The 16,767-nt window shown below is 42.1% G+C and overlaps 2 protein-coding genes across 3 annotated transcripts in view; one reads left to right on the top strand and one right to left on the bottom strand.

Annotated features, from left to right (window-relative positions):
- Positions 1–16,767, bottom strand: part of LOC143845142 (uncharacterized) — a 230,754-nt gene that overhangs the window by 180,354 nt on the left and 33,633 nt on the right. The gene's annotated exons all lie outside the window — the stretch shown is intronic.
- The window catches only part of CAP2 (cyclase associated actin cytoskeleton regulatory protein 2), a 49,692-nt gene that overhangs the window by 10,498 nt on the left and 22,427 nt on the right, over positions 1–16,767 (top strand). For both annotated transcript variants that reach the window (XM_077353249.1, XM_077353250.1), the window contains 4 exons: positions 1,424–1,524; positions 7,912–7,989; positions 15,124–15,267; positions 15,491–15,576. In XM_077353249.1, coding sequence (XP_077209364.1) covers positions 1,424–1,524; positions 7,912–7,989; positions 15,124–15,267; positions 15,491–15,576 — 409 coding nt within the window. The remainder of the gene's footprint in view (positions 1–1,423; positions 1,525–7,911; positions 7,990–15,123; positions 15,268–15,490; positions 15,577–16,767) is intronic.

Below are 16,767 nucleotides of genomic sequence, written 5' to 3'. Positions count from 1 at the left end.
TGTCACATGAATGAAGCCCAGAAATTCTTTGGCCTTACAAGTGAGAGAAAAGACGAATGATACAAAACAGGCAGCTAACCTCTGCTCCATAGCTTCATTTATCTACACCTATTTTCTGTCTGGTGGAGCAAATTAGAACAGTTCAAGACACTGAAAGGAAAAAGAGAAGCATTTTTCAAAGGCTTGAATATACATTATATAAAGACTAGCGGAAAAACCCATTGTATCCCTGAATACAATGGGTGCGTGGCCACCCTCCCCCCACCCTAGGCAGGCCACCCAAGACCTGGAGAGGTGTGTGGGGGGGTGCTGACGGGCAGTCCATTTTCCCCTCCTGCTGCCCCAGCAGCTCTACCAAGGTTTGGCGAGGCCGCGGCTGGAGCTGCATGGGGTAGCTGGAGTGCTGGCAGGGGCTTCCTCCCTTCTTCCCCCCTACTGACCCACAATCCTCCATAATGACTCACAAACCTAGGCCCCCTGCCCTCTCTGTTTACCAGGCTGGAACTTCTTCCAAGTGGAAGTTGGAGGGGGAGGCAACCAGGGGCGGGGCATCCTTCCTGGTTGGCCATTCGATGGATGGACAGCCAATCAGGAATGGGACACCCGGGACAGCCAACTTGATTGGTGGTTATGCAGTGAGTCCCAGCTCCTTCCAGCACATCTTACCGGCTTTATTAATGGTTACAGATAATATGGAGAATGTACAAACTAAGAAGTGTCATGTGGCAGCCCCATTGTACCCATGGTGTACTGGCAACTGCAGCAGAAACGGGATCTACACAGGGTGTGAAAACTGTAAGGATGGATGATTGGAGTCACACACCTCTTGTAACACTTTTTAACTACGCAGGATGCTATGAGCCAGCAATGATGTCAAAATATGAAGTAGCTCTTAAATAGGCTGTATGAAAGAAGGAAAGAAAGAAAGGCGTAATGTATAGCAGATACTACTGTGCACTAAACAGAGCTATCTAACAGTGCTGAGAAGACAGCCAGCATGGTGTAGTGGTTAAAGAGCAGTGGACTCTAATTTGGAGAATCAGGTTTGATTCCCCACTCCTCCTCCACATGCAGCCAGCTGAGTTACCCTAGGATAGTCACAGTTCTCTTAGAGTTGTTCTCACAGAGCAGTTCTCTTAGAGCTCTGTCAGCCCCACCTACTTCACAGGGTCTCTGTTGTGGGGAAAGGAAAGGTGTTTGTAAGCCACTCTGGGATTCCTTTGGGTAGTGAAAAGCAAGGTATAGAAACCAGCTCTTCTTCTCTTACACATATGCTGAGCATATAACTGAATTTGCTGTAACAATTCTATGGCAGAAGTAATTGTGTACAATTTTTTTTGCAGTTGTATTATGCTCTCACATTGCCACATAAGGCATTCTAAACATAAAAGCTCTTACCATCCATTTCTCTTTTCTTTCTCAGATGTAGCACCATATGTTAAAGCTTTTGACAGAATCCTGAATGGCAGCGTAGCTGATTTTCTAAGGAACAGTAAGATCCTTGATGGGGACGTGAAGATACATGTAAGTATTCCTCTCAGTTGTGTAATGGCCAAGGGCCTAACTGCATATTATAGTGATTATGGGTCTGCCTAATGCCTGCCCTGGATTGTGTCAGGCTAGACGCACTGGGATTCCACTGTTGAAACTTGGATTCTCAGGTGTGTATGGCAGCCCAATCAGAAATCTGTGCTTTAAATCTGCTCTAATCATCCTTTCCCCTTCCTTTCCCATGCCTCCTTTTTATAGTCTTTTGGGGAAGGGTGCAGTCCAAATGTATTATAGTGACATCTGGGCAGGAAGTTGCACCTTAATAATAGCTAGACTGTAGCTTTGATTTGTACCTTCCTTACCTACAGTTTATCATGTAGCACTGCAACAACTTACAGGTTATTTCTACAAGTGTGGAGAATCTTTTAAAAACTTGTCTAGAAGTACTAGGTTCGAGCACGACGACTGCAGACAGAATGGAGCTTGGAAAGTTCCTCTTTCCTGCCACAGCCCAATTTAACCTCCTGAAACCTTTTCCTTGGGGTCAGGAAACACTCAAGGACAGCGTGATGCATGTTAAGTGTGGGAATCGGCAATAGAATTGGTGAAAATTGGGCTTCTGCTCTTATGCAAGCAGAAATGACCTTCTGCTAGCAGAAGATGACTTTGAATCCAGGTTGTTTTATTTCATATAAAAAAACTTTACCTGTTATGTACAGTCACAGATATTTAGTACGGGGAAAGTAAATGGAGCATGTTTGTTTTAAATATAGAACACACAAAGAAGTCCTACAATATATATGTACGGCGGCATGAGTGGGTTACAGGTTGAAAGTAAAGTGAGCTTAGTCAGATGTGTAAATAAAACCACTTAAGTACAGATAATGCATATTCATTATAAGAAATGAATGATTTATAGTTGATGCCTCTCTTAGATCGATAGCTTCCAGGTGTCTTGCCAAGCATATTTTGCTCCTTGTTAAATTTGTCTGAGAGCTTAGCGTCTAAATCACCATCATGAAACAGAGACCTTATGGGTCTTGGTGTTGTTCTGACATCTGTGCTTTACCTTAACAAGTCAGACAATGGATGTTTTTCTTCCCTATTTCTTATTGACCATGTGTCCTGCGCATTATGATTGCAGCTGCTCCCTCATGCTTGCAGAGAGTTGAAAAGGAGGTTATATTTTGTTTCAGAAAGCACCTGTTCCGTAGAAAGGCCTCACATACCTGACTGACTGGGACTGTAATCTACTAGAGTACTTACAGGAAAACATTATATTATGTAAAGGGATCTGGTTAGACTTCTTTATCGACATTTGTCATGGAGCATCAGTCCATGTGGGGATGCGTATGAAACAGTTTGTGGAGGCCTTCCTAAGAATGCTCTCATATTTTTGTTAAAAGGAGAAAATTGCTAACACAAAATACAGTGGCAATAAACGTTCAGCTTAATTAACTGCTGGATTTGGCTCACTTACATATATTATAAGGTCAGTTGAGCTGGGTGTTTAATGGTGACTATTTGAGCTGCTTTACTTGGTGGTTTTGCTTTTAGTGATTGTGAATGTTAGTTTAACTACTGACACATTGGGGTATACATATGGTAAATTAAAGTAAGATTATTTTAGAAGAAGAAGAAGAAGAGTTGGTTCTTATATGCCGCTTTTCCCTACCCGAAGGAGGCTCAAAGCGGCTTACAGTCGCCTTCCCTTTCCTCTCCCCACAACAGACACCCTGTGGGGTGGGTGAGGCTGAGAGAGCCCTGATATCACTGCTCGGTCAGAACAGTTTTATCAGTGCCGTGGCAAGCCCAAGGTCACCCAGCTGGATGCATGTGGGGGAGCGCAGAATCGAACCCGGCATGCCAGATTAGAAGTCCGCACTCCTAACCACTACACCAAACTGGCTCTCGTACATGCAAAAGCGGTATTGAGTTGTCAATTTTGCTTTGGCTTGATAAGCACAAGACTATGGTAGATTTTGATGAGTGGGGAAAAAGCTCTACAAAAGCCCAATTTGCTTGATTTCTTGAGCTTAGATTTTAGTAGATAATGAGTCCTGAAACCACTCGCTTTCTGACATATGCTGGAAAATACTGCCACCATTTATCTCACTTTATTTCCTCATGGGCAGTTAAATCCATTATTTGACTACTTCATGATTACAACAGCAATATGCTCGTGGAGCAGCCAAAGGCATACGCTCCTAGATTAATCTGGCTATATCCAAAGGCCTGTGTATAGCCAGTCTTGGGTCGTACCAATAACAGTTGAGTCAGGAAATGATGTCATTGTCCCCAGCGAGAAAGGACTTGAATCTGCACTTTTATGAGGAGCATTTTCTAGTGTTTTGAAGTCAGCATTAGAGAGAGGTGTTTCTATTGTAGAATGGTGCACAATGAGGGAGGAGATCATGAGACAAAAATGTTATTTGTTAACTCTCAGAATAGCAGAATACCATACAAAAGGTGGCTTTAAACAAAAAAAGAAAAGGGAGAGGGAGATTATTCTAAAGCTCTGAGCAAGTGCTGTGTAAATGAATTACTTTTGAATTAGAAGGGAATTGATCCATTTGATTTATGCTCATATAGTTTAATTGTGTTATACAACCCAAGTAAAATGTTACAACTTTGTCTTAACCAAAGGCCTTTCTTTCTTTCTTTCTTTCTTTCTTTCTTTCTTTCTTTCTTTCTTTCTTTCTTTCTTTCTTTCTTTCTTTCTTTCTTTCTTTCTTTCTTTCTTTCTTTCATCAATAAAGTTGACAAAATGGGACATTCAGTAACTGAATAAGACTGCCAGCTATGGGTTGGAGACTTGGAGGTGGAGGCAAGACTGGGAGGGGTTTGGGGCAAGGAGAAGCCTCAGTGGAATAATATAGTATAATATCCACCATCCAAAGCAGCCACTTTCTCCAGGGGATGTGTCACCTGGAGATGAGCTATAATTCCAGGAGATCCTCAGGTCCCATCTGGAGACTGGCTTCCCTATAAAGCCAACGGGTTAGAGCAACCTTTATCAACTTTTTTACCATTGAGAAACCCCTGAAATATTCTTACAGGCTTCAAGAAACCCTAGAAATGGCATGATCATGCAGAATATGGTTAGGAAGCATAGCTGTGTACACACCCACCCAGACCTCTCCCCTTCCCACCCCCCTGGGTCCATCATTGGCCATTTTGGGAGGGGGGTGTAAACATGACCACATATGGTCATAGCATCCAATAAATGCTTACCAAAATTAAAATTTATCTAAAATATGAATTACCTCTCCTCCATTTGGGGAACAATGCCAGGGCCATCAAGAAACCCCAGGGTTTTACAATACCCGGGTTGAGAATGGCTGCAATAGAGTTTTTAGGAAACTGGAACTGCCAGAAAGAACTGAAGCAGTGCATAAGTTTCCACACAGCATATTAAGTAGCATGGATGTGACATAAATTGGATCCTCCTTACAATAAACAAAACTCAGCTGTATAGAACACAGCCTTTAATTATTTATCCAAGCAAGTTTGTAAAACCAATTTGGGCACTGCAACCCTAATACCTACATAGAAAATCTCCTCTTGAATAGAATATCAGACAGGCAGACGGATGCTTCATCATTGCTGGTGCACTATACTAGGAACCCTCAAGCAGGAAAATAGACTTTCTTCCTTGACATTTAGCTAGAGCAGATGGGGAGAAGGAGAACTGCCTGTTTTGTGCTATCCTGCGCTTTGTGCCAGGGCAAGTCTTCTCAACGTGTTCTGCAGCGTGCTGCTTCCTCCAGCGTAACTCCCCGTTCCTCCCAAAATAAATTCCCTACAAAAGTGTAGCCAAAAGCATCACTGCTCCAAAAAATAGAACAGTCAGATTTGCAGGGAGGTCCAATTACTTCCCTGCACATGTTGGTGCTCCTCAGTTTAAAGCAGGGGTTTTAAACCCCTCCTGTGATCTGGGCACAATACTCTGTTTGATACAGCCCAAAATCACATTTGCCTTTTTAGCCACTGATTCACACTGCTGACTCATGTTCAATGTATGGTCTACTAAGACTCCTAGATACTTTTCGCACATGCTACTGCCAAGGCAAGTCTCCCCCATCTTATACTGGTGTATTTGGTTTTTCCTACCTAAATGCAGAACTTTACCTTTGTCCCTATTGAACGTCATTTTATTCAGTTTAGCCCACTTCTCGAGCCTATCAAGATCATCCTGTGTTCTGTTACTGTCTTCAGTTGTGTTTGCTACCCCTCCCAGTTTAGTATCATCTGCAAATTTAATAAGTATCCTCTCTAATCCCTCATCCAAATCATTTATAAATATGTTGAACAACACATGCCCCAGAACAGATCCTTGGGGTACTCCACTTATCACTCTTTTCCAATAAGTTGCCGAACCATTAACAAGTACCCTCTGGGTATGATTTGTCAACCAGTTATTGATCCACCTGACCGCATTTTACCACCTTGTGAACAAGAATCTTCAGTTGGGTCTGGCTAGAAGAGAGAGCAGTGATGCAAGCAACACCTTATTTTCTTCTAGCAGGAAACAATAGCTGTCTGTCTCTCCTGTTTCCTAACCTATGTCCATGCTTGCTTGTCTAATGGCAGCTAGTATCAGTGGGTTCTAGTCATCATAATAGTATAAATCCATATTCAGCAATAGAAGGTAACACTGTTTCTGCAGCTGCCTCACTATTTTTCCTTGCTTGTAATTCATCAAAACCTTGTTCTTTCTGTTGCTTTGAGTTTCTAGCAGCCCAATCCTGTGGAAGGGTAGCTTAATTTTTAACAGGCTGTTAACAAGTGAAACACACTTAAAAAGCAGAAGCATTCTTTCTTGTACACGGACTCTTCTTTTTTAGAATTTAATTAGAAGACTTGATTCCTTAAATGACTGCAACTCCAAGTTATTACTGCAAGTTATTATTTTTGCTGCATGAAAAGCTTTATAAGTTCTGGCTTATATATCCTCAAAGCAGGCTGTGAACACCACCACAAACCAGGGCATGTTGCAAGAGGGTCGTACTCGAAGCTAAAGTTGCTTGGATATAGATCTCCCATGCCCAGATCTGTTAATGTCATGGGTTTGTTGACATTTGACTAAACCAGCCTTGTAATTGATTATATCTGGGTCAATTAAGTTGCTTGGGAATACTCAGTACGGCTTCTGAACACTGAACAGTCATGGTGCCAGTATTGGAGCTTGCAGAAATTCTTGTATTGGTGGCCTGAGGAATATCTGCTGCTGAACAACCTGCCATACCAGGTATTCCAAGTAACAGGAAGGGGTGCCAGCCTCTAGTAGGGACCTGGGGATCCCTTGGCTTTGCAGCACATCTCCAGGCGACAGAGATCAGTTCCCCTGGAGAAAATGGCTATTTGGGAAAGTGAATTTCACAGCATTATACTCCACTGAGGTCCCTCCCTGCCCCAAATCTCTCCATCCCCAAAGTCTCCAGGTATTTTCCAGGCCAGAGCTGGCAATTCTATAATAAACCAGAATGGGTCAGATGAAACACCCTGACGCCTGTAAAAACGTCCTGGGCCACTTTTGTCTGAGCAAACAGGAACCCTGTTGCAGCTCAATGTAGGAGAATTGTGGTTGACATCTAATTTGCGCCTCTAAAATTGACTTGATATTTTCACTTTTATACAATGTACTCTGTATATTTTACAACAGAGAGAGAGAGAGAGAGAGAGAGAGAGAGAGAGAACGCTCTTCTTAAAATTATAACACAAGAAAACAGAATGCCCGTGTAAAAATAATTTTATTTACATCCTATCTTTCTCCCCAGTGGGAATCCAAAGTGGCTTCCCCCATTCTCTCTACCACTATATCTTCACAACAACCCTGTGAGGTAGATTAGGCTGAGAGTGTGTGACCCCACCAAGTTTCTGTGGCAGAGTTGAGATTTTAACCTGGGTCTCCCAGATCCTAATCCAACCTTTTTCAACCATTCTGATCAGGGCGGAACTCCTGAAATATTTTTTAGGCTTCAAGGAACCTCAGAATTGGGGCTGGAAGTAAGATGTGGGAGCAGCCATTCAATTGAGCTATCATTTCCATTATGGAGAAAGTAGGCCTGTAGAGCAATAGGAAAAGTGGACTCCAATGATGTCAGTGGCCACCCAAACTTCCGAAAAAGGCCGCACAACCTCTGGGGAGCTCTCCCTGCCCTAGTCTAAACCTTTAACCACTATGCTGTACTGCCTCTCTAAGTAGGAGTTAAGTAATGAGTTTAATTACAAAGTTCTCTGTACATGAATTAATCTGCCTCGATGTTAATCTATATTTTAAAAAGGGAAGCTTGTTCAAAATGTGGATTTGCAAATAACACGTTAAATATTTAAAAAGTGCATTTCTAAAACACCAAGTAACAGCCAAAGTGTAAATATTCATAATTCAGCTAATTCCTTTGTTTATTTTTTATTCAGGCAGAAATGATCCGTGCAGCTTTTCAGGCAGAAAGAGCATTTCTCTTGCTAACTTCACAATATCAGGAACCTCAGGAGGTAAGATGTGTGAGAGATTTGTTGTTACCTAGTAGCGTACTTTTCTTGAATGTAGCATTTAAAAAAAAAGAATTTTCACATCTAACTAACCATGCCTTGTATATTAAACTTCCTGGGAGCTTCTAGCTACCAGTGCTGGAGAAAGGACCTGTAATCCTAAGAACACTTTCCTCAGAGTAAGCCTCATTCAATAATGGGGCCTTCTCTGTTGTGGCACCAAAACTCAATAAATCTCTTCCCAGGGAGATTCCGTTAGATATGAAAAGAGAAGCAAAACACCAGGTTGCTTAAAGAATAAAATAGTTTTCTTTAGAGAAAAAGCAACTTGATATAGAAGGAGAGAGGAGAGAGATCTAATTAACTGTTCAGGAGGCAAGCAGGGAGGAAGTATGTTCAAAGGAGCAGGAAGCCTCCAGTTGAGCCAATCAGGACACAGAGGAGATTATTTTTAGAATATCAGGAAGTTCCTAACCTAAATATGCTAACGACACATCTCCTCCAGTGCCCCCTGCAGGACATTCCCCATATTCTGTCAATCATGAACACTACAGATCTTGCATATTCCAACAGATTCCTCTGTCACCTGTAAATTTATTATTATTTATTGCATGGCATATGTATAGTGTAGATCTTATACAGCAACCAGGAAAGGGCTGTTCGGAGGTGGTTTGCCATTGCCTGTCTCTGCACTGTGACCCCTAGGGTTCCTTGGAGGAACTGCCACCCAAAACTTTGGAGGTCTCCCATCCAAATACTGGCCAGTGTCAGCCCTGCTTAGCTCCTGAGATCTGATAGGATCGGGCTTGCCTGGACTATCTAAGTCAGGGCACCAAGTAAATTCTTATGCATGCTCTCATGCTCTTGCCAGATCCACAAATGCCCTAACTAAATGGTTTTCATTCTAATGGTAGGCCTGAGTTCTATTGCTAGTTTTACAAAAGATATTTTAAAGTTATAAAGTAAAGGCAGTGCAAGAGGTTTCTCAAAATGTCCATTAGTGTCAGAATATGGTTAGAATCAACATGTGGTTCTGCTCATACTGGTCTCTTTCTTTTCTTACCATATTGCATCAACATGTTATAATACTTCATGCCAGTGTTCAGAAAACTATTGCTTCAGTGAGACAGTGTTTATAAATAATGCTTAGAGATTCCACAGGTGGAGCCTATGACTAAGATTGTCTTTTATTAGCCATGCCGGAAAAGTCCGGGGCACTCATTTTTGTTGGCGCTCTCTTGTGCAGTTTCATCCGTTAGATATATGCCATATCAGGTTGCTTGGGATCCATTCAGGAAAGATAGTAGGACTTTATTTTCAAGCGGGCCTTTGGTCTGTGAGTTTGCAAGCTATAGCCAACTTTTGCACTGGTTCAACCCCCTGCTTATTAACCCCCTCCAATGCTGCTGCTCAGCTCCTTACAGGGACCCCATAAAGGGCCCATTCTGGATCAGGTTCAAAGTTTTGGAATTTACCTTTAAGGTTGTACGTGGTCTGGCCTGTGTTTCTGAGGGACTGTTACTCTCAATATGTTCCCCAGAGGGCATTACACTCTGCAAATACCAACGTACTGGTGATTCCTGGCCCTAGAGATGTCCATCTGGCATCCAGCCTGGTGGAATGAGTTGCTAGTTGAGATCTGGGCCTTGGTGGAATTGTCAAAGTTCTGCAGGATCTGCAGAATGGCACTTTTCTGCCAGGCCTATGGTTGAGACCATGGTGACCATGAATGGATAGGCCTCCCCCTTTCCTTTCCTTTCTCTTTTTTCTTCCACTTTGTGCTGTCTCCCACCAATTTGATAACTCCACCAACAAAACATACAACCCTAATTATGAATGGAGGCAGCTGGTGGATGGGAGTGGGAGGTGAGCTATTTACTGTTTGATTGTTTTATCAATATTTATTGATCTGTTTTATGATGATAACCACCCTGAGCTCATCTAGAGGAGGGATGGTATAAAAAAATTACTGTCCCATATGGCTTTTGCCCATGTAGCTCTCATGAATCACACCACATACTTTTTGGTGGTCAAAGGGGAACACCTCTTTAGTTTTCTGCAGTGGAAAATGGTTAGATCTAATCCTGTAATTTAATACTCCTAAAACCCATTCAACTTTCATAATTTGAGATGGATTTTGTGAATTATATTGTTATCCATTTTGAAACAAACATACATACATGCGCGCACACACATACACACATATCCGTCCCTCTTAATAAAACAGTAAGAGGGGTTGGGGTGGGCAGAGTCCGAGAACTAAACTCCCGGATTCGCCCCTTGCACCCAAACTGACAAGCAGAGAGGCCAATCAAGAGGCGCTTTGCACCTCCCTACTGGCCACTCTGCTTGTCAGTCCACCCTCCATGGCCCAATTGGGTGGCCACTCCGCTTGTCCACTTCGCTTGTCAGTCCGCCCTCCACAGCCCAATTGGGTGGCCACTCCGCTTGTCCACTCCGCTTGTCAGTCTGCCCTCCATGGCCCAGTTGGGTGGCCACTCCACTTGTCAGTCCCCTTGGCCACTCCGCTTGTCAGTCCTCTCTCCACGGCCCAATTGTGCGCCTTCCGATTCCGCCTCCCCCCCTTTCACCAAGGAGCTGCCATTCCAGCGTGCCTTGGCTTCACTTTGCCCCCGCCATGCTGGCCCGCATCCAGCGGCATGCCCCGCCTGCCATGGTTCCCTGGGGCTGAGGCTCCAAAGGAACTAGATGAGTTCTCATTCTATGGCATCTCCACTTCCAACAGGGAGACTGGTATCCCTAATTTGGGCACTTTTCAGGAAATCTGCCTAGCCCTGGGAAAAGATCCATGATATGTGATTGGTATATGTGAGAATATTGCTTTTTCTTTATTGTATGAAAAATTGCTTTTCTTTTCTTTCTTTTTTAAAGTATGGAATTCTGTGACTTATTTTAAACTCAAAGTGTGGACTGAAAGGAGCTAAAGATTAGTTGTGGGAAATATGTTTTGCATGACAGCTGTTTGAGTAACATTTTCCACGGCAAACAGCGCAGACCCAAGCATTATTCGTGATAGCTTTTCATCTCTCTGTGTCACAAGCAAGACATCCATGGTGTTGATTTCACTGTGTTGCACAGGCTTGCAGATGGCTTTCACAGCGCAAAGAAAACCTGATATGTGTTGAGCAGATCAGGAGAGGAGAAGCCGCTCCCCACCCCCCACCCCCAGATTTGTCACTGTGATGTCATCTATCTGAGAATGCTTAAAGCCAGTGTGGAATCCAAACAGGAAAGCCAGCCATTAATTAACTGAAAATTCACAGACCAGAGAAAAGTCAATGAAGATGATGGCATGCAAATGCTAGAGAAAATCTAGGAATTGTGTCATTCAGCTGTCTAGATGAGTTTGCTTCAGTAAGGCTGCACTGTGAACAGGCCAGCTAATGATGACATAGTGGCTTTGCAGAGTTTAAGAACCAGCACTGTGGAGTTCAGGGGATTTATCAAATTCCTGTCATGTTGGATGCAAGGGGCTTGTTTTAAAGGCTAAAACATTCTGGGTAGAATATCTGTCCTCCGGACTAGGCAAGTGAGCAGTAATTATGATGATCTTTGCTACCACTTGACTGGTAGAAGGGTCAACTCTAAAGGGAAACTAAAGAAACAGTCTTGTTTGTTGCTGTGAGCTTTCTGGGTTGTGTGTCTGTGGTGACCATGGCCACACAGCCCAAAAAACCTACAAAAATCAGTTAACAGTGGCCATGAAAGCTTCTGACAGTTCATCAAACATTCTTATATTGTTCATTCCCCCACAGATCATTAATTTCAGGGATACATATGCAACAGCCGTACCCAACACATCACGAAAAATTGCCCTCTCAATTTGCTTTTGTTCAGCTTAGCCTTTTTGCCAGTAGTGTTTACATTTCTTCTTTCCTGAAGCCCTTGATTCACTCTATATGCAAAAATAGCTAGAGCAAAGACAGTAATTCCAGCTGGCATGCCAATCCTGCCTCAACTACAATAAATTACTTTGCAGGACGAGTGTTCTGCTACTTTTTATGGTCATGTTCTATATTTGTATGCGAAGTGGAAATGATCACGTGACAAAGCCATCATCTGATATTATGGCTTACGTATGCCAGCGAGTTGCTGCAGCCTGTAGAATGTGCTCTTAAGAGAGGTGATTGCCTGCTAACAGTCAGCCACTTGCTAGAAACTGATTTCTGACAAAGAGAAAAACAATGTAAGAAGTTAAATAAGTCCATTTAGAATGCAAAGTTATTCTAAATTAAGTATGATTATTTTGTCACTCATTCTGGGATAGGTTGGATTGTACCTATCCGTTTCTTCAGTCCTTCTCTGAAAATCAGTCATGCTAATCTGTATGCATGAAGACTTAAAAAAATGAATTTACCATGGAAATGATAAACAATATTACTTTTCAAAACCATGATAGAGAAAATGCAGAGGATAAGACTCCTGTTTGGCATATTCCCCCCACTTCCCTCCAGGAGTTGGCTTTTTGAATTTTTTTGTGTGTGTGCTTCACTTTTGGTTACATAAATATCAACAGAATCAGAGTTATTTTTGATTCAATACAGAGCAGGGTCCACTTTAGTCCTATTATACAAATATACAGTAAGCACATAACTTAAGAGATGTTTCAGTCCTTAACCAGCTTCCCACTCACTGTTGCCATGGTGCTGGTCCTGATCCAGCATCATTATCCTGAGTATTGTGTAGACATTTGTAAGGAGAGGAAAGATATCATAGGACCAGGAAGGCAAGGGGCTGTTGAAAACCTTAGATTTTTTTCTCCCTAATTTCAGCTGCTTTTCCATGTCCTATATAAATCCACTGAATAGATTACACAATTACACATTTTTGAGAGATCTGTGATCAGAGTTCCTGACCTGTTTTTTTAATGATACAAAGGGGGAGGGGGATCATGTGAGGTTGGACCTGAATAGCCCAGGCAAGCCCAATCTCATCAGATCTCAGAAACTAAACAGGGTCATCCCTGGCTAATATTTGGATGGGAGACCTCCAAGGAACACTAGGGTCATGAGTTGGAGGCAGGCTATGGCAAACCACCTCCAAATGCTGCCAGACAATCCCAGGATCTCCTATGTTACACATGTGCCATATGATGACTAATAACCATCCAGTAAACACATCTATATGCCCATATTGTAGGGGGCAATGGCAGGTAAAATGAGAGCACTTGTCTTTTTTCTTTCCTTGGCTTATACCATGGTTTCTGTCAGTAAAACTGCATATGGGGAGGGGTAAATCACTCCTCTTTTATAATGCAGCTCCAATCTAATTCCACCCATTCCAGCATCTGGTTTTTTAATTTTAAATTAAAAAGTTGATCTGATAACATAAATCTTCCATGTAATTAAAAAAACCTTTTAAAACTTTCCATATTTTTCCAATCATTGATGGGGTATGGGATAGTTAAGATCTTGGGCAATATTTAGGAGATACGTGCCGGGGATATATCCTGTGAAGGCTTAAAGTAGCTTGCACACAATGCCTGCAGAAGTTCCTACATACAGGGATGCTGGTTCCTTTGTAGCAGCAAATAACCAGTTTGGTGTAGTGGTTAGGAGAGCGGACTTCTAATCTGGCACGCCGGGTTTGATTCTGCACTCCGCCACATGCAGCCAGCTGGGTGACCTTGGGCTCGCCATGGCACTGATAAAACTGTTCTGACCGAGCAGTGATATCAGGGCTCTCTCAGCCTCACCTACCTCACAGGGTGTCTGTTGTGGGGAGTGGAAAGGGAAGGCGACTGTAAGCCATTGAGACTGGGTAGAGAAAAGCGGCATATAAGAAACAACTCTTCTTCTTCTAAGAAGTAACAGGTAAAAACATCATCTTCTATCAATAAAAAATATGTTATTCATAACTGTCAAAAACTTGGCTGATTTGACATTAACATTCTGTAGACAAACTTCTGGGGTTTTTGGTCATCAAGTCAATTAAGTTTTCAAAGGTTCTTTTATATTGCCTGCCTCTGCATAGTGACCCTGGTATTCTTTGATTGTCTCCCATTCAAATACTAGCCAGGGCAAACCGTTCTTAGCTTCTGAGATCAGGCTATCTTGGGCTATTCAGGTTAGGACAAACAAACATATCTACCATTAATGTGCAGATTCTATAACAATATAAATAAATTAACCTACTCAGAAAGATCAAATCTAGCAAAACAGAATTCTCGATTTGGCCTGCATAATTTAGGATGAAAATCTTCTTCTTGACAAGATAATATAGTGCAAGTTTTTTTTTCTGTTTTATGACATTAAGGTTTCCTTTATTACTCTTGAGCTTGGAAACAGCTTACTACCCCAAAATTTTCACTTAGGCAGAATTTCACTTTGCTGTTCCTTCACCTATTCTACTGAAAAATACATTTGACTTAACTCTGTAGGGTATGCCAGTGAATAAATCTAGGTTGATAGCAAATTCAGAAATTACTCATGCAGTATCAGAATTCAAAACTGAATTGCCAGATTCTTTTCTTAAAAGCCAAATCGAAGACCAAACTAGGCATAACACTGGGAAATCTGTGAATGGATTTTAAAAAGAGTTACTGTATGTGGGGTAGGTGGAGTATTAACCCTTCTCTCTGCACTGTTTTCTGTTGTCAGTCTACACATTCTGTACTCAGATTTGTTTACCCCACAAGGCAAAAACAGCTCTAGGAGGTTGGAATTTAGGCCAGGAAAACAGTATGAGGCACTTGCCCTTGTGCTATGGCCATGGCCAAGCTTTCTCCTTTGCAGCTGTTAAGCTGTTAAAAAGGTAGCAGATATGTTCATGGATCTCCTGACCTATGTCTACTTTACCACTGATTATTATTATTATTATTATTATTATTATTATTATTATTATTATTATTATTATTATTATAAAACTTGCTCCCCTGCCAAGTAAATGGCAACAAGATGTGGACCTTCTGATGGTAGAAAGCAAATCACAAACAGGTAACTAACAAATAGTAACTGGTGAGTGTATGTGGCTACTCAAAATACATTATTTAATTGCTACATGCACAAAAACTTATGGTGCACTTTGTTTAGTCTTTTTCTCTCTGTAGGCTAAGCCTGTTTTTATTATGCCAAGAGAAACAACAGGATTGTTGCTTTTTGTTTCATGACACTGCAGAGTGAAGTGGCCATTCTTTTAAAACCAATATCAGATAAAATCCTGGAAATCCAGACGTTCCGAGAGAGAAACCGAGGAAGTAAAATGTTTAATCATCTATCAGCTGTTAGTGAAAGTGTACCAGCTCTTGGATGGATTGCAGTGGTGAGTTCTGAGCTACAGAAGTGAACTTTAAAAAACTGTTTCTGTCATTTTGCACAAGACCAAGAATAAATCCAAGTTGTTTGGAGTAGCATTTTTCCTCACCTTTTAAAAATTATTTCTACAATCTAAAATGCTGTGAAATGTTTCCCCTATAATTCTGTTATCCCCCACCCACTTTAAAATTTGCTTTGTGACCATTCACATTGTGATCCTATGTCCTCAGGCTCCTAAACCAGGGCCATATGTCAAGGAGATGAATGATGCTGCTACCTTTTATACTAACAGGGTGTTAAAAGACTACAAACATAGGTAAGTCATCCAACAAATTAGCTATATTACTAGTGATATATCTAAAATAGTTTTATCAAAATATAAATAATATAATTTTTAATCAATCATAAAACCTATTTAGTATGTTTAACACATTGTATAATATTATTATTTATTGAACTTATATCCTGCTGGTTTCCAAAGACTTGCAGTGGCTTACAAACATAACCCCCCCCCAATTAAAACCTTTATATAAAACTCCATTTAACCCTGAGGTCATAAGACCCCCTACAAGCTACAAGATTGGTGACCAAACTTCTCTAGTCTCCTGAGCAAACTTCTCTAGAGGTGGGGGTTGTAGATGGAACAGCAAACCAAGGTGGGGCCATGTTGTTCTTAGCACTAGCCTTAACCAAAGACCTGGTAGAAGAATTCCATTTTACAGGCCCTGCAGAACTGTGACAGCTCCAACAGGGCCCTCAGCTCTCCTGGGGGCTCATTCCACCAGGTCTGGGTCAGGACTGAAAAGGCCCTGGCCCTTGTCAAGGCCAGGCGTACTTACTTAGGGCCAGGGCCCTCCAAAAGATTAGCGCCTGCAGAGCGAAATGTTCTGCAGGAGGCATAAGAAGACAAGCAGTCCCTCAGATAGATATATAACCAATACTGTTCTAATTACAGGGGCATAACAAAAGATGGGTTTATCAGAGCCAAAGGGCTTTTGCTTAAATTTAAATTCCAAAGGGACAGCATGTTGCATTTGGCCACCGTTATTATTAAACATCTACACAAGCGCGCTCCCAGAGTTGGGTATCAGGGTAGGGCAATGCTGTATCCAACCTTAAACCAATTCAGTTGGCTCATCTATCAAGGCCATTATTGTCTTCTCCAGTAGTTTTCAACATTTTGATTGTGGAGGAGCCCCTGAAATATTTTTCAGGCTTCAAGGAGCCCTGGAACTGAGTTGGAAGTCATGTCTGCTGACCATGCCTCCCTGCCATGCCCGAGAAGTACTAGGAGGGAGAGAAAGGAAGTGTTTTGAGGCAGGTGTAGGAATCAGGCTCCACCCCCTTTCCCAGGCATGGTAACCCCCAGGTCAATGGAAGTGACTGGTTCCCTGCTTTCACAGCCATGCCGGGAATAGCTTGTTGCAGAGTCCATTAAGGCAGGATATAAGGGGAAGGCCGGAGCCCCTGGGGAGCTCTCATGGAGCCCTGGTCTACTCTGATTGTT

Source organism: Paroedura picta, chromosome 9 (assembly GCF_049243985.1).
Source record: "Paroedura picta isolate Pp20150507F chromosome 9, Ppicta_v3.0, whole genome shotgun sequence".
Lineage (NCBI taxonomy): Eukaryota > Metazoa > Chordata > Lepidosauria > Squamata > Gekkonidae > Paroedura > Paroedura picta.
Note: the sequence above shows the minus strand (reverse complement) of the source record. Positions and strands in the feature narration are given on the sequence as shown.